The 24656-nt window shown below is 44.1% G+C and overlaps 1 protein-coding gene across 1 annotated transcript; it reads left to right on the top strand.

Moving 5' to 3' along the window:
• The first annotated feature begins 636 nt into the window (after nucleotides 1-636).
• On the top strand, nucleotides 637-2295 carry LOC134224331 (cytochrome P450 6a2-like). Its single transcript, XM_062703664.1, has 2 exons — nucleotides 637-1746; nucleotides 1811-2295. Exons 1-2 carry the CDS (start codon nucleotides 690-692, stop codon nucleotides 2224-2226), a joined length of 1473 nt encoding a protein of 490 aa, XP_062559648.1. The 5' UTR covers nucleotides 637-689; the 3' UTR covers nucleotides 2227-2295.
• The last annotated feature ends 22361 nt before the right edge of the window (nucleotides 2296-24656 follow it).

Raw genomic sequence — 24656 nt, 5'->3', positions numbered from 1 at the left:
TAATGGACTCACCGCATTAATCGAATTTAGATTATGCTTATGCTTAACCAACTATCCACAGCAATACCATTTTTGATATAACTTTACCAAATGATCACCGGTGCAGTTCGCACTAACAAAGATCTTGCTCTAAACTTCATCAATGTAAAAGAGCAATGAATTGTATTAAAACATTGTAAGCCTCAATGAAAGAACAACTTTCTGCTTTGAAATCGTCCGTTTAATGGAAGCTTATTACATATTGGCAAACATAGTGATAATGATGATGATTACATATTGGCAAAGATAAGGCATATAAAACCATTTTAATTCTAGACCTCTTTCAATTAATATTTTGAGAAAATATTGAATAGTCCTCAGACAAGAGAACTAATATTTTTATTACATAGAGATCGCAATACCGAAATCAAATCGATCATTTGGGGCCCTGATTGCCTTATTACTCGCAAAAAGTAGGAATAAAAAAAATTTCTTCCATCTACCTAAACAAATCATGTGGTTTTCGGTTGACCCTAAAATGCATTTGAGTAATTATAATTGCAGCACTGTTCATTAACCCAAATATTTCCAGCTGTGTCATTTAACCTTATCTCTTGTCTTCAAACATTCAGTACTATCTGCCTTCCCCTATTTGAACGCACTGCTGGAAGAAAAGCCATCAGTTAGCTGTGGAATACCGTCGGGGCATCATGTCCGTGGCACTTTTGATTCTCGCTCTCACGTTGATACTCCTTCTATTGATCTACGTCAAACGGAAATTCGCCTACTGGGCCCGTCAAAATGTCCCATATCTCACCCCTCGCTTTCCATACGGAAACTTCAAAGAGCTGAGTCACCGATCGATCGCCGATATATCGCGCGAGTTCTACAACCAAATGAAAGACGCCGGACCATTCTACGGGGCGTACTTCTTTCTGCAGCCACTGATTGTCGTCACCGATCTGGACCTGATCAAAACCATCATCATCAAAGACTTCAACCACTTTCCGGATCGGGGGGTCTACTTCAACGAACGGGAGGACCCGCTGTCGGCGCACCTGTTCGCGATCGAAGGCAACAAGTGGCGATCGCTGAGGCAACGGCTCACGCCGACATTCACGTCCGGCAAGATGAAGATGATGTTTCCCACGCTTGCTGCGGTAGGGGACAACTTTTCGGAGTTTTTGGTTCAGGAGGTAAATGGTGGGAGCATTGTGGAAGTGAAGGAATTCATGGCAAGGTTTACAACCGATGTGATCGGGAGTTGTGCGTTTGGAATTGAGTGCAACAGTTTTAAGGATCCGCAGGGTCAGTTCAGGAAGTTTGGCAAAACGATCTTCGACAAACCACGGAATCCACCATGGCTGCGATTGGGTTTGTTAATGTTCCCCGACCTCGGAAGACGGCTCCGGTTTAAAGTGCTGAACGAAGATGCGAGTGATTTTTTCCATAATGTTGTGAAGAGCACTGTGGGGTACAGAGAGGAGAATTCGGTAGATCGGAAGGATTTTCTTAGCTTGCTGATCGATTTGAAGAAAACTGGAGTAGATTTCAGCATGGACGAGATTGCTGCAAATGCATTTATATTCTTCGCTGCTGGGTTCGAAACGTCGTCATCCAATCAAACCTACTGCTTGTATGAGTTGGCTCGTCATCCGGAACATCAAGAGAAGGCTCGTCAGTGTGTTTTGGATTCGTTGCAGAAACATGGTGGAATGACGTACGAAGCTGCTTGCGATATGCAATATCTTGATCAGTGTATCAACGGTTAATATTTTAATATTTTTAAATATTACATTCTATATACAAACAAAAATGCTTTGTTTTGCAGAAACTTTGCGGCTGTACCCATCGCTCCCAATTTTGGAACGAAAAACATTCAAAGACTACAAAATTCCTGGATCTGATGTGGTGATTCCCAAGGATATGAAAATTCATATACCGATCATGGCCATTCATCGCGATGAACGATATTATTCCGACCCGGAAGTTTTTAATCCCGATCGATTCCATCCGGAGGAACTGGCTACACGGCACGTTTGTACGTTTCTGCCCTTCGGCGAAGGACCGCGAAACTGTATTGGAATGCGCTTTGGAATGATGCAATCCAGAGTAGGGTTGGCGACGATTTTGAGCAAATTTCGTCTTAGCACCTGTTCCAATACGGCAACTCCTTTGGAATACTCCAGCGACAGTTTTGTTGTGCAACCGAAGGGAGGGCTGAGGTTGAGAATCGATCCGTTATAGGGTAAAGATGATTTTTTTAGAGATGAGTCAGCCTAGGGCTGCAAATATTTTTAACAAAGACAAAAATATTGTCAGTTTCGCTGGTAACAAAACGCGCCGATCACTTTTAAAGCACATTTAAAATCGTCGCCAATATGTTTAATTTAAATCTGTGTTAATTCAAAGCCAAAGCATGGAAATATGCATGAAAAGATGTACTCAATTTCAGGAAATAATGTGATAATTTAAATCAAACAATTTTGTTCACAGTTGATCTGACAGTCATTATGGTCATTTTTGCTGGCGACGATTTCGGCGACAATTTGCTTTGCGACGATTTTAAATCGTCGCGGCCGATAAGGTGGGAAATTGATAATATATTAAAAATTATGTGACACCGATTTGATAACGTTAAAAATAAATTTCACTTTTGTAAATGTCTGTTTCTTTTTTTATTAAAATTATTTTGATTCCGAAAGAGACAAATGCTAGTTTAAAATGTATGAACACCAAACTGACCAATGTTGATGATTGTAAATAAAATACAGTGTTGACCCGATTTTGTCAACCCCCGATTTTATCACGTTTTCGACCCGATTTTATCACGTCCCGATTTTGTCACGTTTTCGACCCGATTTTGTCACCCCAAAAATGCATTGATTTTCATGTAATAACTTTCACCGCCTATAGTTTATTACGAAAGACTTCTGAGTACCTGGGAAATATTCTGTAAGCAATTTCAACAAGAAATAACAGGTACCGTTCACGCATTTGGCCTTTCCGAGGCATAAAATGATTCATATTTGTGGAATGAATTAAAAAAAATGAAAATATTTTTTTCCAATTTTGTCACATACCCTGTTTTATCACCCCAAAATTCACCAGGGGGGTGATAAAATCGAGATATTACTGTAATACCAAAATGCCCAACTTCTGCGGTTTCAATATTTCCTCTTTAAAATTTTCAAATCTTCAAATCTTCAAATTTTCAAATTTTCAAATTTTCAAATTTTCAAATTTTCAAATCTTCAAATCTTCAAATCTTCAAATCTTCAAATTTTCAAATTTCCAAATCTTCAAATCTTCAAATCTTCAAATCTTCAAATCTTCAAATTTTCAAATCTTCAAATCTTCAAATCTTCAAATCTTCAGATCTTCAGATCTTCAAATCTTCAAATCTTCAAATCTTCAAATCTTCCAATCTTCAAATCTTCAAATCTTCAGATCTTCAAATCTTCAAATCATCAAATCATCAAATCTTCAAATCTTCAAACCTTCAAACCTTCAAACCTTCAAACCTTCAAATCTTCAAATCTTCAAATCTTCACATCTTCAAATCTTCAAATCTTCACATCTTCAAATCTTCAAATCTTAAATTCTTCAAATCTTCAATTCTTCAAATCTTCAAATCTTCAAATCTTCAAATCTTCAAATCTTCAAATCTTCAAATCTTCAAACCTTCAAACCTTCAAACCTTCAAATCTTCAAATCTTCAAATCTTCACATCTTCAAATCTTCAAATCTTCACATCTACAAATCTTAAAATCTTCAAATCTTCAAATCTTCAAATCTTCAAATCTTCAAATCTTCAAATCTTCAAATATTCAAATCTTCAAATCTTCAAATCTTCAAATCTTCAAATCTTCAAATCTTCAAATCTTCAAATCTTCAAATCTTCAAATCTTCAAATCTTCAAATCTTCAAATCTTCAAATCTTCAAATCTTTGGCCGAAGGCGTCATTTGGCCGAAAGGGTCATTTGGCCTAAAGGGTCGTTAGACTGAAAGGGTCATTTTGCCGAAAGGGTCGTTTGGCCGAAAGGGTTTTTTGGCCGAAAGGGTCGTTTGGTCTAATAGGTCATTTGGCCGAATAGGTCATTTGCCGGATAGCTTATTTGAAAAGTGAGAAATTTGGAGTAACAGAAAAGACGTTTCATTTCTCATTCCTCATTTCTAATTTCTCACAGTTAAAAATAAAGAGCACGAAGTGAGTAGTGAGACGTCTCACTACTTTCTTCGCGCTTCTCACTTTTTACAGCGATAAGTGATAAATGAGGACTGAGAAATGAGACGTCTCACTTCTCACTCCTCATTTGTCACCTCTCGCTATAAAAATTGAGAAGCGCGAAGTGAGTAGTGTGACGTCTCACTAATCACTTCACGCTTCTCACTTTTTACAGTGAGAAGTGATAAATGAGGACTGAGAAGTGAGACGTCTTACTTATCATTTATCACCTCTTGCTGTAAAAAGTGAGAAGCGCGAAGTGAGAAGAGACGTCTCACTTCTCACTCCCCATTTATCATTTCTCGCTTTAAAATATGAGAAGCACGAAGAGAGTAGTGAGACGTCTCGAACCTCACTTCGCGCTCGTCATTTTTAACAGTGAGAAATGAGAAATGAGGAATGAAAATTGAAACTTCTTTCTCACTTTTCATATGACCTATTCGGCCAAATGACCCATTTGGCCAAATGTCCTATTCGGCCAAATGACCCATTCGGCCAAATGTCATATTTGGCCAAATGTCATATTCGGCCAAACAACCCTTTCGGCCAAATAACCTTTTCGGCCAAATGACCCTTTCGACCAAATGATTCTTTCGGCCAAATGACCCTTTCGGCCAAATGAGTTTCGGCTTAATGACCCTTCCGGCCAAATGACCCTTTCGGCCAGATGGGTTTCGGCCTAGTGGCATTCAGCCAAATGGCTTTCGGCCAAACGACCCTTCCCCACTTTTCTTTTGGTGTCATCGGCCCACCAAACATTACTATAGCAACCCAATATGCGTCCTTTTATAAGACGGTATCGGTAACACAGCCAATGCCATTTACATTTACCTGCTTGTTAGAATACAGCTGCGATGGGGCTCGGCGTTTGTTCTATACTAGCAGCACGGTGAACGGTGGCCATGCCGTGGCTGTACCTTTCTCAGCATGGCTGCATCACAGGCTTGTATTGATACTGCAATCAACTCATCCAGGTTTAGATAAGGCAGATTGTGCTTAAATCGAATTGTTTCCGCAAACATATCCTTTTTAAAGAACTCCGTCTGTTCCCTTCCCTTCGCGACTATTCGGATAGTCCCTTGGTGGTAGCTTAATCCTACTCCGACGGAGAGTCCAACGATTGATTGGTCGAGTGCCGCAGTCGGTTCAAAGTTTCCGGGTTGAGTAGCGTCCAGTTCAGTGATGCTCCAGTGACCCGAGATCCGTAAGTTCACGCGCGATAAACTACTCGGACTAGTCGGTGGTGGATTGAGGCTACTCGGATAACCGATTCAAGACAGCTTAAGTCATATAGCTCCCAACTTAGTCGTAGAGCATAGTTCCCGGCGGCGGATCTATCCTACATTCAATATTTTGCAATATGTTGATTTTAAAAAACCATCGCGTAATTGGCGATAAAATACTAATCAGCCTCAGTTTTTTTTATGTTTGTCGGTTGATGGTAATGGTAATGCATTTTCTTAGCCATCACAAAACTATTAACACATCCCGCTATAATAAAGGCGCATGAAATGTAAACAACTGCATAGCCGCTAAGTGGGTCACGTGATTTATCAACCCAAACGCGGAAACGACCTCGCATGTAAGAAAATAATTGAAAATTGGACATCTTCGGCGTGGCATGGCCGATCCATCTAGCGACTCCACGACCCAAAGCAAACAAAGCACCTCATTCACACAACCGTTGACCGACTGTTGTTTTGCTATTGTGTGTTTTTTTGTTAGGGGTTTTTCGCTTCTGCCGCCGCCACTAATCGATCTCCGACACGTACAATCGGCTGTTTCTCTATGCATGTTAATAGGACTTTCCTGTCCATTATAGGCGGCCAGCCCCCTCATTGAAATAAAAAAGTTTTTCTTAGTCTCAATCGGCTGCATTAAAGCTTCCGCCGTGAATGAAACCGTAATAAAACATAACTTTCCAACAGAACGGTAAAGATCTTACAGCTGTCAGCTACCAGTTGAAGCCGGCGAGTGTACAGAATGGAGCCATGTGCAACTGATGGTGCGAATGGCCGTAATGGTGAGGTGACGATCTAAATGGCGTGATGCGATGATGAATGTCAATGATTACCAATATGGTTTATAATTACCGTCGCCGCATTAACAATGTTGAAGGGAGAAATTCCTTCGTCGATTAAAATAAAAAAACAAAACAAAGTAGGATTTGAAGCATTGCTTATGGTTTGATAAATCCACAAATCATGCTGAGGAAGTCATCTGTTTGTTACTAAAACAAATATTTGCTGTAAATATGACAGATGTTTAGAAATATAGGAAATTGTTTGTTTATTTTGCTAATGAAACAATTTCTATAGATCTTCGTTTGATGTTTGAGGGCGGCACTCCAGTTAATCAAGGATTAGTCATACATCTACGTTCTCATGTAAACGATTCCGATTGCGAACTTCCATCACTCATCTCGCCATTCTTGGAACTATTTTTCTGATTATTTCGCACCTCAAACATCCGTCTCGTTGTTCTGGAACCGAGAACTTTGCCTTTTCCCATAACTTCCATAATTCGTTACAGTTGTGGTGCGGATTGGCGTTGCTTGGTAGAAACAAACGTGTCTGGCCAGACGAAAAATATGAATAAACCGCAATTTGTTTCCGTCATCGCCGTAGCCGTGGTACTGTGAGAAACCAAGTGGCTTAAAACTAATAATTGTCGAATTTTCTGAGGAAGATGGGAGCCATCCACCATTATTTTACAACTTTTTCTCTTTTTTATAATAAAGTGATAGATCTTTACAAGATTTTTTAGAGTTCGTAGCGCAAGAAAAAAATCATTCACATGGCTACTGCTGATCAAGTTGAAAACCTCAGATATCTTCAAGACAAACATTTGGCCACTCGCTTGTATAAAAGTGTACCACAGTTAGCCGTCGAGATGAGAAATGATGCAAAAAGAAATATAAACGCAAATAACTGGCGAGCAGAATAAAAAACCGAATGGCGAGCGGGAATAAGTTTTACTCCGCGTTAAACGCCGAAGACGAAGGCGACCATAATCAGACTAATCCAAATTCGAAAACCGGAAACCGGACAGCCTGTGCCACTCCGAAAGCCAATTTGGAGCGGTAGTAGGTGGCGGCACAAGGAGTTTTATTCAAATTTAATCAGAACTTTTTGGCGCACAACGGTGCTGCAACATCGCTCCGTTCCTGCGGGGATAGATCTTCCTTTGGAAATAAGTACGACGAAACTATTCCACCCACCGTGGAAAATAGTGCAAATTTTATATACAAAATGCAAAAGTGTAATAAAAATGGAACAAGTTGTAGTCGATGTTGGCGCATCGTCATCTCATCGTTTGCCTTCCTGCGCTGCTTATGGAGCTTATAGCTCCGAACAATCCAGTGGCAGTCAGTTGCTCGGCTGGCGGAGTTGTTTCGGTCGAGCTCCGCAGATTAAAATGTAAATATAATAATGAAACTGTCGGCGAATGACTGCGGCGACGACGGCAACGTTGAGCTAAACAGTCTCCGTGAGAATTCAAGTGCAACGATTTGACAAAGCTTTGGTCGCCTCCCCAAAGTGCAACCGAGGGTATTTTCTGAGAGGATTGGTTGAAAGTTTAGTTAATTCTGCATGGTACTAACGTATCTGGTATGTAATTTTTGCTTAAAAATTAAGTTTCTACGTTAGTGTCTTTTTGGTCTGGGTTCAGAAGAAGTGGTTCTCCAAAAACGAACTGATCCATAGCTATGTCCAACTGATATTATGTTTATTTTGATGAGACCTACTTTTTAAGAACTTAATTTATTACTCTCAACAAATCGATTGGGAATTCGATTCCGTTGTTGTTTCCTGTATAACTGCTAGTGTAACTTGGGTACTGTTGATCTTCTGGTATCAGATATAGTGCGGGTTGCGACCTGCGGAGACTGTTTTGAATATGGTGAGGTTTAACAGAGGGCTTTGAAGAATACAGAATGACATCCGGACAAATTCTACTCTATTCTGGTTTACGAGGTGAACAAACTCTCCGGCATCGTGCAGTTGTTTCTTACTAAGTATCCAGGCACACTCTGCGCTCATGATGTAAGAACCTATAAATGAAAGAATTATCGTTGTCAAAATTTAGAATACGGGTTCGAAACCTCACCATAATCCACTGTTTCCGAGCCTCTTGGAAGGAGGCTTCCGAGCCTCTTGGAAGGAGGCTTCCGAGCCTCTTGAAAGGAGGCTTCCGAGCCTCTTGGAAGGAGGCTTCCGAGCCTCTTGGAAGGAGGCTCTGAGCCTCTTGGAAGGAGGCCTCGAGCTCTCTGGAAGGAGGCTCCTGAGCCTCTTGGAAGGAGGCTTCCAGAGCCTCTTGGAAGGAGGCTTCCAGGCCTCTTGGAAGGAGGCTTCCGGAGCCTCTTGGAAGGAGGCTTCCAGCTCTTGGAAGGAGGCTTCCAGGCCTCTTGGAAGGAGGCTTCTGAGCCTCTTGGAAGGAGGCTTGGAGCCTCTTGGAGGAGGCTTCTGAGCCTCTTGGAAGGAGGCTTCCAGGCCTCTTGGAAGGAGGCTTCTGAGCCTCTTGGAAGGAGGCCTGAGCCTCTTGGAAGGAGGCTTCTGAGGCCTCTTGGAAGGAGGCTTCCAGCTCTTGGAAGGAGGCTTCCGAGGCCTCTTGGAAGGAGGCTTCCAGAGCCTCTTGAAGGAGGCTCCCTGAGCTCTTGAAGGAGGCTCTGAGCCTCTTGGAAGGAGGCTCTGAGCCTCTTGGAAGGAGGCTTCCAGGCCTCTTGGAAGGAGGCTTCCGAGCCTCTTGGAAGGAGGCTGAGCCTCTTGGAAGGAGGCTTCTGAGCCTCTTGGAAGGAGGCTTCCGAGGCCTCTTGGAAGGGGGCCTGAGGCCTCTTGGAAGGAGGCTCCTGAGCCTCTTGGAAGGAGGCTTCCTGAGCCTCTTGGAAGGAGGCTCTGAGCCTCTTGGAGGAGGCTTCCGAGCCTCTTGGAAGGAGGCTGGAGCCTCTTGGAAGGAGGCCTGAGCCTCTTGGAAGGAGGCTTCCGAGCCTCTTGAAGGAGGCTCCTGAGCCTCTTGGAAGGAGGCTTCCGAGCCTCTTGGAAGGAGGCTGAGCCTCTTGGAAGGAGGCTTTGAGCCTCTTGGAAGGAGGCTTCCTGAGCCTCTTGGAAGGAGGCTTCCGAGCCTCTTGGAAGGAGGCTTCCTGAGCCTCTTGGAAGGAGGCTTCCGAGCCTCTTGGAAGGAGGCTTCCGAGCCTCTTGGAGGAGGCTTGAGCCTCTTGGAAGGAGGCTTCCAGGCCTCTTGGAAGGAGGCTTCCAGGCCTCTTGGAAGGAGGCTTCCGAGCCTCTTGGAAGGAGGCTTCTGAGCCTCTTGGAAGGAGGCTTCTGAGCCTCTTGGAAGGAGGCTTCCTGAGCCTCTTGGAGGAGGCTTCCAGGCCTCTTGGAAGGAGGCTCCCGAGCCTCTTGAAGGAGGCTCCAGGCCTCTTGGAAGGAGGCTTCCTGAGCCTCTTGGAAGGAGGCTTCCTGAGCCTCTTGGAAGGAGGCTTCCTGAGCCTCTTGGAGGAGGCTTCTGGGCCTCTTGGAAGGAGGCCTGAGCCTCTTGGAAGGAGGCTTGAGCCTCTTGGAAGGAGGCTTCCAGCCTCTTGGAAGGAGGCTTCCGAGCCTCTTGGAAGGAGGCTTCCGAGCCTCTTGGAAGGAGGCTTCGGAGCCTCTTGGAAGGGAGGCTTCGGGGCCTCTTGAAAGGGGGCTTCCAGGCCTCTTGGAAGGAGGCTTCCCAGGCCTCTTGGAAGGGCTTCCGGGCCTCTTGGAGGAGGCTTCCTGAGCCCTCTTGGAAGGAGGCTCCTGAGCCTCTTGGAAGGAGGCTTCCGAGCCCTCTTGGAAGGAGGCTCTGAGCCTCTTGGAAGGAGGCTTCCTGAGCCTCTTGGAAGGAGGCTTCCAGGCCTCTTGGAAGGAGGCTTCCAGAGCCTCTTGGAAGGAGGCTTCTGAGCCTCTTGGAAGGAGGCTCCAGGCCTCTTGGAAGGAGGCTTCCGAGCCTCTTGGAAGGAGGCTTCCAGGCCTCTTGGAAGGAGGCTTCTGAGCCTCTTGGAAGGAGGCTTCCGAGCCTCCTGGAAGGAGGCTTCCGAGCCTCTTGGAGGGAGGCTTCCGGGCCTCTTGGAAGGGGGCTTCCGAGCCTCTGGGAAGGAGGCTTCCGGGCCTCTTGGAAGGAGGCTCCCGCGCCTCTTGAAGGAGGCTCTGAGCCTCTTGGAAGGAGGCTCTGAGCCTCTTGGAAGGAGGCTCCTGAGGCCTCTTGGAAGGAGGCTTCCAGGCCCTCTTGGAAGGAGGCTTCCGAGCCTCTTGGAGGAGGCTTCCGAGCCTCTTGGAGGAGGCTTCCAGGCCTCTTGGAGGAGGCTTCCGAGGCCTCTTGGAAGGAGGCTCTGAGCCTCTTGGAAAGGAGGCTTGAGCCTCTTGGAGGAGGCTCCCGGGCCTCTTGGAAGGAGGCTCCCGGGCCTCTTGGAAGGAGGCTCCCGGGCCTCTTGGAAGGAGGCTCCCGGGCCTCTTGGAAGGAGGCTCCCGGGCCTCTTGGAAGGAGGCTCCCGGGCCTCTTGGAAGGAGGCTCCCGGGCCTCTTGGAAGGAGGCTTCCGGGCCTCTTGGAAGGAGGCTTCCGAGCCTCTGGGAAGGGGGCTTCCTGAGCCTCTTGGAAGGAGGCTCTGAGCCTCTTGGAAGGAGGCTGAGGCCTCTTGGAAGGAGGCTTCCTGAGCCTCTTGGAAGGAGGCTTCTGAGCCTCTTGGAAGGAGGCTTCCAGGCCTCTTGGAAGGAGGCTTCCAGGCCTCTTGGAAGGAGGCTTCTGAGCCTCTTGGAAGGAGGCTTCCGGGCCTCTTGGAAGGAGGCTTCCCGGAGCCTCTTGGAAGGAGGCTTCCGGGCCTCTTGGGAGGAGGATTCCGAGCGTCTTGGCAGGAAGCTTCTGAGCCTCTTGGAAGGAGGCTTCCGGGCCTCTTGGAGGAGGCTCTGAGCCTCTTGGAAGGAGGCTTCCGGGCCTCTTGGAAGGAGGCTGAGCCTCTTGGAAGGAGGCTTCCGAGCCCTCTTGGAAGGAGGCTTCCGAGCCCTCTTGGAAGGAGGCTTCCGGGCCTCTTGGAAGGAGGCTTCTGAGCCTCTTGGAAGGAGGCTTCCGAGCCTCTTGGAAGGAGGCTTCCAGGCCTCTTGGAAGGAGGCCTGAGCCCTCTTGGAAGGAGGCTTCCGGGCCTCTTGGAAGGAGGCTTCTGAGCCTCTTGGAAGGAGGCCCGAGCCTCTTGGAAGGAGGCTTCCGGGCCTCTTGGAAGGAGGCTTCCAGGCCTCTTGGAAGGAGGCCTGAGCCTCTTGGAAGGAGGCTTCTGAGCCTCTTGGAAGGAGGCCTGAGCCTCTTGGAGGAGGCTCTGGGGCCTCTTGGAAGGAGGCTTCCGAGCTTCTTGGAAGGAGGCTTCCGGGCCTCTTGGAAGGAGGCTTCCGAGCCTCTTGGAAGGAGGCTTCCGAGCCTCTTGGAAGGAGGCTTCCGAGCCTCTTGGAAGGAGGCTTCCGAGCCTCTTGGAAGGAGGCTTCCGAGCCTCTTGGAAGGAGGCTTCCGCGCCTCTTTGGAGGAGGCTTCCGAACCTCTTGGAGGAGGCTCTGAGCCTCTTGGAAGGGAGGCTTCCGGGCCTCTTGGAAGGAGGCTTCCGAGCCTCTTGGAAGGAGGCTTCCGAGCCTCTTGGAAGGAGGCTCTGAGCCTCTTGGAAGGAGGCTTCCAGGCCTCTTGGAAGGAGGCTTCCGAGCCTCTTGGAGGAGGCTTCCAGGCCTCTTGGAAGGAGGCTTCCGAGCCTCTTGGAAGGAGGCTCCTGAGCCTCTTGAAGGAGGCTTCCAGGCCTCTTGGAAGGGAGGCTTCCCGGGCCTCTTGGAAGGAGGCTTCCTGAGCCTCTTGAAGGAGGCTTGAGCCTCTTGGAAGGGAGGCTTCCAGAGCCTCTTGAAGGAGGCTTCCTGAGCCTCTTGGAAGGGAGGCTCTGAGCCTCTTGAAGGAGGCTTCCGAGCCTCTTGAAAGGAGGCTTCCGGGCCTCTTGAAAGGAGGCTTCCGAGGCTCTTGAAAGGAGGCTTCCGAGCCTCTTGAAAGGAGGCTTCCGAGCCTCTTGAAAGGAGGCTTCCGAGCCTCTTGAAAGGAGGCTTCCAGAGCCTCTTGAAAGGAGGCTTCTGAGCCTCTTGAAAGGAGGCTTGGGCCTCTTGAAAGGAGGCTTCCAGGCCTCTTGAAAGGAGGCTTCCGAGCCTCTTGAAAGGAGGCTTCTGAGCCTCTTGAAGGAGGCTTCTGAGGCCTCTTGAAAGGAGGCTTCTGAGCCTCTTGAAAGGAGGCTTTGAGCCTCTTGAAAGGAGGCTTCCGGGCCTCTTGAAAGGAGGCTTTGAGCCTCTTGAAAGGAGGCTTCTGAGCCTCTTGAAAGGAGGCTTCCGAGGCCTCTTGAAAGGAGGCTTCTGAGCCTCTTGAAAGGAGGCTTCTGAGCCTCTTGGAAAGGAGGCTTCTGAGCCTCTTGAAGGAGGCTCTGAGCCTCTTGAAAGGAGGCTTCCAGGCCTCTTGGAAGGAGGCTTCTGAGCCTCTTGAAAGGAGGCTTCCGAGCCTCTTGAAAGGAGGCTGAGCCTCTTGAAAGGAGGCTTCTGAGCCTCTTGAAAGGAGGCTTCCGAGCCTCTTGAAAGGAGGCTTCTGAGCCTCTTGAAAGGAGGCTTCCAGGCCTCTTGAAAGGAGGCTTCCGAGCCTCTTGGAAGGAGGCTTCCAGGCCCTCTTGGTAGGAGGCTTGAGGCCTCTTGGAGGAGGCTTCCGAGCCTCTTGGAAGGAGGCCTGAGCCTCTTGGAAGGAGGCTTCCGAGCCTCTTGGAAGGAGGCTTCCAGGCCTCTTGGAGGAGGCTTCCGAGCCTCTTGGAAGGAGGCTTCCGGGCCTCTTGGAAGGAGGCTTCCAGGCCTCTTGGAGGGAGGCTTCCAGGCGTCTTGGAAGGAGGCTTCCAGGCCTCTGGGAAAGAGGCTTCCAGGCCTATTGGAAGGAGGCTTCTGAGCCTCTTGAAGGAGGCTTGAGCCTCTTGGAAGGAGGCTTCCGAGCCTCTTGGAAGGAGGCTTCCTGAGGCCTCTTGGAAGGAGGCTTCTGAGCCTCTTGGAAGGAGGCTTCTGAGCCTCTTGGAAGGAGGCTTCCGAGGCCTCTTGGAGGAGGCTTGAGCCTCTTGGAAGGAGGCTTCCGGGCCTCTTGGAAGGAGGCTTCCAGGCCTCTTGGAAGGAGGCTTCCGAGCCTCTTGGAAGGAGGCTTCTGAGCCTCTTGGAAGGAGGCTTGAGCCTCTTGGAAGGAGGCTTCTGAGCCTCTTGGAAGGAGGCTTCTGAGCCTCTTGGAAGGAGGCTTGAGGCCTCTTGGAAGGAGGCTTCCGAGCCTCTTGGAGGAGGCTTCCAGAGCCTCTTGGAAGGAGGCTTCCTGAGCCTCTTGGAAGGAGGCTCTGAGCCTCTTGGAAGGAGGCTTCCGGGCCTCTTGGAAGGAGGCTTCCGAGCCTCTTGGAAGGGGGCTTCCGGGCCTCTTGGAAGGAGGCTTCCGAGCCCCTTGGAAGGAGGCTTCCGAGCCTCTTGGAAGGAGGCTTCCGAGCCTCTTGGAAGGAGGCTTCCGAGCCTCTTGGAAGGAGGCTTCCGAGCCTCTTGGAAGGAGGCTTCCGAGCCTCTTGGAAGGAGGCTTCCTTGCCCTTAGAAAGGGGGCTACCGAGCGTCTTGGAAGGAGGCTTCCTGAGCCCTCTTGGAAGGAGGCTTCCGAGCCTCTTGGAAGGAGGCTTGAGCCTCTTGGAAGGAGGCTTCTGAGCCTCATGGAAGGAGGCTTCCGAGGCCTCATGGAAGGAGGCTTCCGAGCCTCATGGAAGGAGGCTTCCTAGTTTCTTAAACGGAGGCTTCCGAGCCTCTTGAAAGGAGGCTTCCTGAGCTCTCTTGAAAGGAGGCTTCTGAGCCTCTTGAAAGGAGGCTTCCGAGCCTCTTGAAAGAAGGCTTCTGAGCCCTTGAAAGGAGGCTTCCGAGGCCTCTTGAAAGGAGGCTTCCGAGGCCTCTTGAAAGGAGGCTTCCGAGCCTCTTGAAAGGAGGCTTCCGAGCCTCTTGAAAGGAGGCTTCCGAGCCTCTTGAAAGGAGGCCTAAACTCCTAAAGAATTTCCTTTATAAATTTCTGGAGAAAGTCTCTAAAAAATTTAAAAAAAATCAGAAGCAGCTCCTGGAGGCTCTCCAAAGCAACTTCCTGGGGAAGGAATATGCGAATGAATTTCTTTGATAAATGTCGGGAATTTCTTTGAAAGCCTCTCTGGAGAAATTTTCAAAGAATACCCAGTGGAATTTACTTGAAAAATAATTTAACTAATTGTTTGCAACATTCCCAATGGATTCTATAAAAAAAATGGTGAACGGATTTAGAAAGAAAATCCATGGAAGAATTTAAGACCTCCTTGTGAAACTTATCAAACAAAAAATACATATCCATGTCATTTTCGGAGGAAAGTAAATGAGCATCATCTTGAGAAATTTCTTATCAAATTTTTAAAGAATGAAGAAATCACCGAAGATATGACTGCAAGATTTTTAAAGGATTTCAAGGAGGAGTTTCTCAAGAGATTTTATTAAAAAAAAATCCTGAAGGGATTCATTTGAAAATATCTAAAATTGCTTCGATAAATTTTTGGATTAATTGCTTTGGATAAATTTCTAAAGAAATTTCTGTAATAACTTTCGAAGGAGTTTCTGGAAGAATTTCATTAGGAAGAGTTCCTGAATTACATTTCTTATGGAAATTCTGGAGTTATTCCTGGAGTAAAAATCGAAGGAATTTCAGGAGGAGTTCCTAGAGAAAAAGTAACTCCCTAAGAAACTTCCAAAAGGATTCTTGAAGGAGTTTCTGAGCCAATTTCTGAGTGAAGTTCATAAGCAATATAGGGAGGATACTTTGGATGGATTTCGGGTGGATTTCATGAATGAATTACGGGAAAAATGTTCGAATAATTTCAGGAGGAATTTCTAGAAGAATTTCCAAACAAAATTTCGGTATTTCCGATGGAAATTTCTGGAACAATTTTTGAAGGAGTTCCAGCAAGAATTTTAGAAGGATTTTTTGGAGGACTTTTAAATTTAACTCCTTAAGAAACGTCCAAAAACATTTTTGGAATAATTTCCGAAGGAATCTCGCGAGGAATTTTCAAAGGAATTCTTAGAGAAACTTTTGAATGAATTTTAGGAGGAATTTCCAATGTGATTTCTGGACTAATTTTCGAAGAAATTTCAAGAGGAATTTTTAAAGTAACTTCCCAAGAATCTTCCGAAAGAATTCCTGGAGGAGTTTCAGAGGCAATTCCCAAGGGAAGTTAATAAGCAACATCTGGAGCAAGTTCCTTAAGTTTTTCTGGAGGAAGTCTGGGAAGAAATTGAAAAGGAAGCTCCACATGGAATATGTAAAGGAATTTTCCGGAAAATTGCTAGCGAGTTATCCCTTGGAGTTGCTGAAGGAGTTTACGAATCAAACCATTCATTGTTCCAGAGTAATTGTTAAGGCAAGACATCGTTCAAATGGATTGATCAATTTTTCTTCAAATAACAGTTTTAACGACTGACGCTAAATAATCAATGTATCCATTACGCCAAAATAACTGGAGCCGAACTATTTTTGTACCAGAACTTTGGAGCCGGCCGTGCTGAAAATCGCCTTCAAGTTCAATCAATAAATCCACTCAGACCTGATTCGTACCAGTGACGTCATGAATAAGAGGCCTCAATTAAGACCTCGGATCTACGGGCGCTTTGGTATGCATTGTGTTAAAAGTCCCAATCGTAAACAACAAGGCCATGTAATCGTCCAGACTTAGAAGATTTTTTCCTAGCAACCTGGGCGTGTAGTGCTCTATGGAGCTGGAAAGACTAAGAGCTCTACATTGAAGTCGCTTTTTACGCGTTTAAGGTGAATCGCGTAGGAATCCAATTTAAAAACTACATAGCGCTTTCATGGGCACATAATTCCAAAAACAAACGACAGCAACAGCGAATACCAGTTTTTTCAAACAAAAAATAGTTTTCATATGTGCTAATGTGCTATTTCGAGAATAATGAAAGAAGCATTTAGAGAATAGATGGAAAATCCCAACTTCCTATACATATATGGATAGGACGAATTTTACAACAGTTCTGGTCAATCACTCCTTTGACATGTACATTAGATTCAAGCTGAGCGTTATTTTTCAATAACTGCTCTTTGCAATTACCATAATGGGTTAAAGTCATGTTCCTCTATACATTGTTTTACTTTTCCTCACTGAGAACAAATAAAAATCCAAATCACTGCGTCCTATTCCTCCTCCAAACACATTACTCATCCCTTCCACGAAAAAAAAACTGATTGAATCTTTCAACACACTTCTTCTTAAACTTCCTACGGTACCCCTAATCGAGTGCGATACTCATTCATTTCTTAGGACCTGACTGTGTCGTCCGCCGTCGAATAAAGATCTAAAAAGCAAGCAAAATCAACTCTCTGATGGTGATGATGATGAAGTCGATGATGACACATCGCCCTCACGCTTCTTGGGCCACGGCGGAGAACGACACTTGGGTCGTTCGTATTCCGCTTATTGCCCCAGCCTGCAGCCCAGGCAGCCATCCAGTTGATGTTCTGCTCCACTTTGGTTTTTGTTTCAATAGGTTCCAATCTCGCATCATCGCTGGCAGCAAAACGCAAGGCGCAGGCACCACGCCAACCGTAATGGGCAAGAATCAGAAGAAATATTCAAATTTATGCTCACGCATCTGCATAATTCCAAGTGACGTGACGATCGTGGCTTGCTTTGTTTACTCGTTCGGCGCTGCGCTCACTCCGGGGAAAAGGGTAGGTAGGCTCTGTGCTGTTTTAAATATTTATATTTATGACGAGAAGCGCGCTCCGATCATCGACGACGAACATGAGTTGTTCTGCGGAAATGCTAAGCATCTCAGCTGGGACATGGCAATTAATGGAAGTAAATAAACAAAATACTTGAGCGATTTCCGAACACCGGGATACTTCCAGCGCCCATGGGAATTCGTGTTCCTGTGTCGTTAAATCCGGCCAATGTTTAAGTTGGTTCCGAAATGGGTTTGAAATTCCCTAAATTATGCGATGCTTCGTACTCGCATTGTCTCTGTCGAGACCCGGACCGGGAGTGGTAGGAGCAGTTGCGTGGGATACTTGATTGTCCGTGTATTCATGAACTGTGCTTCCACCATCAGCTTATTAGTTGACATTGGCGAAGTTAGGATCCACTGCGCACGACAATTTACAAAATACTTTGGAACAACTTTCAATTCAAACCAAGCAGCACTTGTAAATCAGAACCAATTGGGTTGATTGAATACACATTAAAATAAACATTCTGAACACTAATTTTCAAAAGTTTTTGGCTGTATAATTTTAATTGGATCCTAAAGCCCTACCTCGTTTATAGTTGCAAACGATAGTGCATCGGTCAAGAATACTTGTACCGTTGTTATAAAAATTCTGGTAAAATTCTAAATCAGTAAAAATAATATTTTTGTGTTTAAGACATTTTAAGGCAAATTTTGGGTTGTGCAACATTTCAGAACGAATGAACCATCAGCCCAAAACGTCAGCCCCATATAGAGGTTGCTGGCGTTTAATCATCTTTCTCTTTCAAGCGCAAAGGAAAGATAGGATTTGTTTTCATCGGGAAACGTTTCCCGATGAAAACAAATTCTATCTTTTCCGTGCGCTTGAAAGAGAAAAATGATTAAACGTCAGCAACCCTTATATTAACTGTCAAAGGTTGAGTCAAGTGCCCTGCGGTGTTTTGCTAGTGCGTTTGAATCCGTACGTCAAACAAGACCGAAAATGTCGAGGAAGCATTTTTCATCTATTTTTCAATTTCAAATTAAACAATGTTCTTTTCGATTTTTGAGTCTAAAGAAAAACTGACACGTTTAGAATGATTACCTTCATCGTTCCCTGGAAGAAAATCGAATATCGATTCTTCATTTTAGGACCCAATTCAGATATTATAAAAAACTGTCCTGAAATTATTTTCGTACTTCTCCCGATTATGAAAGGGAGTTTCCCTTATCTAGTTACAGCAATGGTAATTGGTTCTGACTGGTGGCGGTTTCTTGGAAATTAGCATATTGCACACATATTCGCTGTTGTCCTCGGCGCGCCTCGGCGGATTATCTCGTGCGCTGAACAACTTTGAGATGCAGGTCACGCGAAAAGTCAACAAACCTTTGCAGTGGCGTTTATGCTGATTTCTTCTTCTGTTGAATAATTTCCCTGGTCTGGTCCAGTGCTAGTCGTTGTTAGCGTTACGTTTTCGAAATTACCACATTAAAAAATTATTCAAATTCAACGATGAGTATTAACCATACGATTACTTTATAATGTAGATGAAATTATTAAACTGGAAACTGGATTTGGTATGAAGTGCTGATAAAATATTATAACATTGAACCATGAACGAACCGACCACACTGAAACCAACGCTGATGATGCGATGAGGACAGAAAAGGGTGTCAGCAAGGAGGCAAGGATCGCCCAAAACCCACGCCCAAAGTAGGCTCTTTCATTTTCCGCAAAATGTGAACCGAGCGAATCATTATCAACGTCAGCACAATGACCGCATGTGGAAATATGGGACTGGCATCGCCTACTACGCTTGTCATCGATGTCGTAGTCGGAGGCCGGAGGCGACGGCCTTGCTTTGGGAAAGATATGAATCGGGCAAATGAACAATTTGACAGCGGCAGCTCGAGCCATGCTTTTTGGCAAACCAACTTCCAGTTAATCCGATAAATTATGGCAAAAATCCGTTGATATTTATGGTTTGAAACTGTGCGCCTTGGGGTTGCGCGCGAGCAAGATTTTCACCGGTTGATCGTAAATCGGGGTATTTTCATCGCTCGCTGTTTGTTGGCAGCTCGAGAACAATAATCGCACGGAAGGGAAAATTTTATTCAGTGAAGATCAGCGGCTCTGAATGAAGGAAATGAGACTAAGCGTTGATTATAGACGCATATAATTGGTTTTTATCACCGCTTTGTTTATTAAAATTTAATCATACTGGAACGTTGATATTGTGTGGATGATTGACACGATGATGATTACTGTGCGTAAGGAAAAGCATATGTGATTAGAACTCGTGAGATTTATTAGCATTTAATGTTAGGTAATTTGGAATATTTTTTTATTTCATTCATTCGAATGATGATAGAAGCTGACGGAAAAAAGATTTAAAGAAAACAAAAAAGTAATAAAGAAGATGAAAAAAAATTAGGAACGGAAAGGAAGAGACAGTAGGATAAACCAGAAGAGCGAAGAGGAAACAAAAGTAGGAAAAGGATGAAACGAAGAAATTATATTTCATAAAATGGCATTTCATTTGGTAGAAACACAGTTGAGCAAAATAGCTCTATGCCGAGAATATGAATGCTGTTCAAATAGATCATTTCTTTATACAAAAAAAGACATCGCTGATATTGAAACCCACTCACAAATTACGCATGGGGCATCGTTCGTCGGCGTAATCCATCATCATCTCTCTCAGTTGAATAGAGTTCACTTGTCTTCCCCGCGTTGTTTGTTGTTATCAGCTGCCAGCAAAGTAAACACAGCACTGCTGCAAGAAAGATGTAATTTGCTTCATATAAATCCTATAAAACGATTATAGCGGCCGCCGGCATCGTTGAATGGCTAAGAAACAGGAAATTAAAATCTTCCCCGCGATCAGCCGCATCGGACCGGAGCGAACGGAATGTCATAATCCATTACTTCTAGAGATCCGCGCTTGACGAGGGATGAAGGATGAAGGCTCAGACGTTCGTTCACTTGTTCTGTTCTACATCCATTTCATTTTTTTTCCTGGTTTGTTTCATCCCTACGAGGCAAACTCACATTAACACCTTTCCCTCGCTTTTTAGCGATTTTCTCGGCGAAGGTGTCTTCAAACGTGCGAATAATGCTAAGCTGGGCTTACTCATCCCCAACGATTTTAATTTGTTAATTAAATTTCACATCACACTCGCACAAAGCGAGACCGCTTGCGGTGGACCACCCCGGCCGAGATTGAATATTTATTCATTTCGGAGGTGTCACTGAATCATAAAATAATGTGTGTGACTAAGGCACGCTGCTTGATGTGTGATCGCAAACCGATTGTGTTGTTCATCAAGAAACGTGGATCGGCACTACTGTGACAACTAATCGATCGTGTGAAATCATGGACTATGTTCGCAAGTGAAATCAATTCGGTGTGAGTCATTTGGAAACGAGAGCTGTCACATTTTCGGAGAGGCACTGAATTTGATAAATACAAATACGAACCACTTGCATGTCATTTCTATTTCGTATATAACCAGTTCTTCAGTGCTCTTATTACAAAAGATTATTAAAATCCTAAATATAACTAATTGCAATCCACAAATGTACTCTAGGGGCCACAAGTTTATGAGAACGGAATAAGCAGTGTTGGGAAAAACTCAAAACCATTACAATCATAAACGGTTCAAATCAATCGTGAGTTTAAACGCGCCCAACACAGGACTGAAAAACTCTGATTGAGTTGAATCATCGTAGTTTTTTTTGTTCTCCATTGATAAAAACAGTGAATTGACGTTTGCCGCATATAACAATGATAGAACTCTTGCTTGTAAACAATAAATTGCCCAATTGTTTTTTGGAGCGAAATGATTTTTTTTTGGAAAATGAGCGAAACGATGCGATTTGGCATGAAAAAATCAGTAGTGAGGCATTCTTTCAAATTCGCCATTTTAGTCGCAACAAAAAATAAGCGCCAGATAGTCGTCTAAGAAAAACATCCCTCCAAAAAAATAGACAAGTGGTTGATTCTAACGTTGAATGCTTCGATAGCAAATTTTACACATTTATGAGAGCCTTGAAAAATGATCGAAAGTTATTTGGTTACAATAAGTTAATTTTTTGAGGACGATTAATTCTGGGGATCCCCGGATTTTTTTTTATTCACTAGGGTTCTATCAAGTAGAGTATGATCGTATAACTTAATCGAAACAAAAGAAGGAAATGTGCGTGTGAATTATGGGAAAAGATCATGGTACTGGCGAAGGGCTATTAGGCGACATCGACATTGTTTCGTGTCAGTCTGATTTTTTAAAACATTTTTTCGGTTTCATTTGATCAGATAAATTAATTGAAAATTTTTAGACGGTTCTTCGCGGTACAATCTCAAAATCTCCAAATATTGGCTTTTAAAATTAAAAAAAGACATCGTTGAACGATATTATGCTCCACTCATTTGGTTTTCGCACATATCTTCCAAATTTTAAGCAACCTTGGGAATCACATCGGAATATTAGACTTGTGTTAACATCTCTTTTTACCACCTATCTGGCCATGGTTTTTCGAATTCATTGTATGACTTACCCGTTTTCTATCATCTAATATAATAGGGTTACCGATCCAGAGCTTTGTCTTATAGCTTCTTTGTTCATTCTATCATTGCAGTGTTAATGAAAAGGAATTTAATTTGGAATCACATCAAACATTCCCTTAACCTGGACAAATGTCTACTTTTGAATAAGGGATCACATTGCCTTATTCCGTGCAAATGTCTGATTTTAGAGAAGGGATCACATCTACCATTGACTTATTCCAGGTAAGCGCCTAACGCCTAACGCTAAGCGCCATAATACGAACGGCTATGGAAGGCCCCTTATTTCTGGCAAACTCCTACTTCCAAAATTGGAATTAAATTTACAGTTGCCTAAGTCCGCAGGAACGGAAACCAGTGTTGGAAATACTTGCTTCACAAGTAAGTAAAGACTGTAATTGGGCTTACTAAAAATGCCACACTCGCGCAAACTTACCGCATTTGATTTGCGCTTGCTTTGTTTGCGAGTACAGGCAGGGCAAAGACAAAAAGCAGGGCAGTATTTCGTTCGCGAGTAAAAATCACGGTCGCGAGTATTTGTGGTTACTTCGAATACAATGGATAAATTTCACTTAAGATAAACACAATAACAATAAAAAAAATGTGTTCTTGCTCGAACATCCGTGATAAACATGTTCCGAGGTTGTTTTATGACATTTGCAAATTAACCCGAATGACTCGCGAAGCTGCATGTCTGGTTTTTTTTCAGCACCACTTAGTCAAACAAAAACAAATTTAGTGAACCCCAAAAAAAATATGCAGATTGTCTGTTGTGTATAATGACCTTTATGCTAAATGGCGGTAAGCAAAATCACTTTATGCCAAATGAGCTGCTTCCGTGCCGCCGTTGGCAGCTGGGCCATTTGTCATAAAGTCATTAGGCGGTATACTTGTCAACAACGTAAGGGTCATTTGGCATAACGCATTCCTACTTAAATGACAATGCATCTGCCCGGAATAAAGCAATGGTGGATTGTAGTTGGAAGTAGTTTTTTCGATTATTTTGTCTAACCATTCTACCACCAGTTAATGTTTATCAGAACATGTCCTTGATGATGGTGAACCCCCTTTCATGGATCACTTTTGAAGGCGGTCACAATTATGGATCAATTAGGTACATATTATGGATCAGTATACTGATATTCTTATTTTCACCTCTATTTGGCCTCCATATATTTATGGGTAATCCCTAAATTAGAGTGAGAAATGTCTTCTTTCATAAAAACATCTTTTTTTATATGCAAAAAATACACAAAGTAAAAGATGAATGATGGTGGATCATCCATACATTAATACACGTTTGAAGGATGTGGAAGGACGGAGTTGTTCCACAGGAGCTTGAATAGGTTAGATGGCTTGAATTATTTCACCTACCGTCCAAAAATCATCCCCACTGTGTGGTTGATTTTGGATTGAGGCTCCGAATCAATCATAGTTGAACATGGATATAGCATGTTGTCCAGCGTGTCTTGATATCAGCCACCGATACAAGTTTTTTTCCGAACTCAGAACGGACATATTTTTGTAGCAAATAATTTTGAAGTAGGACTTATGTCTTTCTTAACTATACTGAGTGTCATTTAGATTTTTGGAAATCGAGAGCGTTACGCTGAAAGGGAAGATTTTGAACGTAACTAGCGTCTTTATCTTTCGATGCATTTTTAAGATTTATATATCAATCGACTCGGACATTCTCCAGCAATTTGCCTATTTCATTGTAACTTAAGATTATTAACGATAAGCTATTGAAAATTTCAATTCTTGTCAAATCCAGTAAAAATTTCATATGTAACCAATCCCGTGCATTCCTAACACGGACATCAGAATGCGGTATGTAACGGGCCTTCGGGTCTATCGGAAGATTTTCTTTGTGTATAAAAGAAGCAGTGCCTGCCGAGTGCGAGTCATTACAATTTGTGACAGCAACGCGTACTGACGTGACGAATTTTTTCGTTTCGTTCGTTCGTTCCCACTGTTTACCTACACATCGACAGCATGCAGTCACCAGCGGTAGAACTGCCGGTGGGTCTGCGAATATGCATGAAAGAAGTGGGCGCATTTTTTGTCAGTCTGGGCTTGATGATGGTCGAATGAGTGGTGTCGGTTGCAATGGATGTAATCGCCCATCGTATCGCTCGGAGTTCACGACTGGCGCTAGAGGCCGATGATAGCTGAGGCAGTGAGGGCAGCGGTGGTTTTTGTAAAATTAGATAGATTTGGCCTGCTCATCCAGGTGATAGGTTTCATAATCCACATGATCCCGGGATGGGTACGAGTCATGTCATATGACTGACCATATGTTAAGTTGTGCTTGGTACTAAACGACACGTACATTAAAACATGGTTATACTATAGATAGTAAAACCTATAGATGAGCGAAAGCATGGCTGAGTCGTTTTTTTTTACCGTGCACACGTGTGTATGACGTCAGAGCCCTTAACATTTCCATTGAAATCGTGACGTTATGCTCGTTTGGAGACACGTTTAACAGTTCGTTTGGAGACAGAGGATTTATCTACGCTCATCTATATATTCCACTATCTATAGGTTATACTATAACAGTTCTGATTCCCCAGCAAACAAAATCAACTACACTGATGAAAATAGAAATTTGATTAAAATAATTACTTTCATTTGTTTGCAGAAGGCATTGACAACTAAAGATGCACAATCAGCAATAGTGTTAATATCCATTCTAGATTAGAAAATTTCGCTGTATTACTTGTACATGTATTAGAAAAGTTCGCAAAAAATAATTTCCAAAAGAATATTTTCTTATTCTTCTTCTTTATCTTGTTTTGAATTTTCTGAGAAATTGTATTATTTAACTTGGCGTAGACTCGGAGTTTGGAATCAGAACATTGAATAATTTTTCGTTAACGTATTAGCAGTACCTCCTCTATTTTAGTAGGGCTACTGCTCCTTGACTTATTTCTTACTGTTGTGATTTTTTTCAGCAGTAAGCACACATGTTAGCAAAAAGAAGCAATGAAATTGGTGCTGTATTTCTTTGTTTGGAAAACGGGACAGTTCCCCTAAAATAGCACATTTTTAGCAGATTTATTAATAGAATTTTTAAACTTCAAATACTATCATCAATAAGAAATCTATAAAT

The sequence above is a fragment of the Armigeres subalbatus genome, chromosome 3 (assembly GCF_024139115.2).
Source record: "Armigeres subalbatus isolate Guangzhou_Male chromosome 3, GZ_Asu_2, whole genome shotgun sequence".
Classification (NCBI taxonomy): Eukaryota; Metazoa; Arthropoda; class Insecta; order Diptera; family Culicidae; genus Armigeres; species Armigeres subalbatus.
This window is presented reverse-complemented; position numbering and strand designations above follow the sequence as displayed.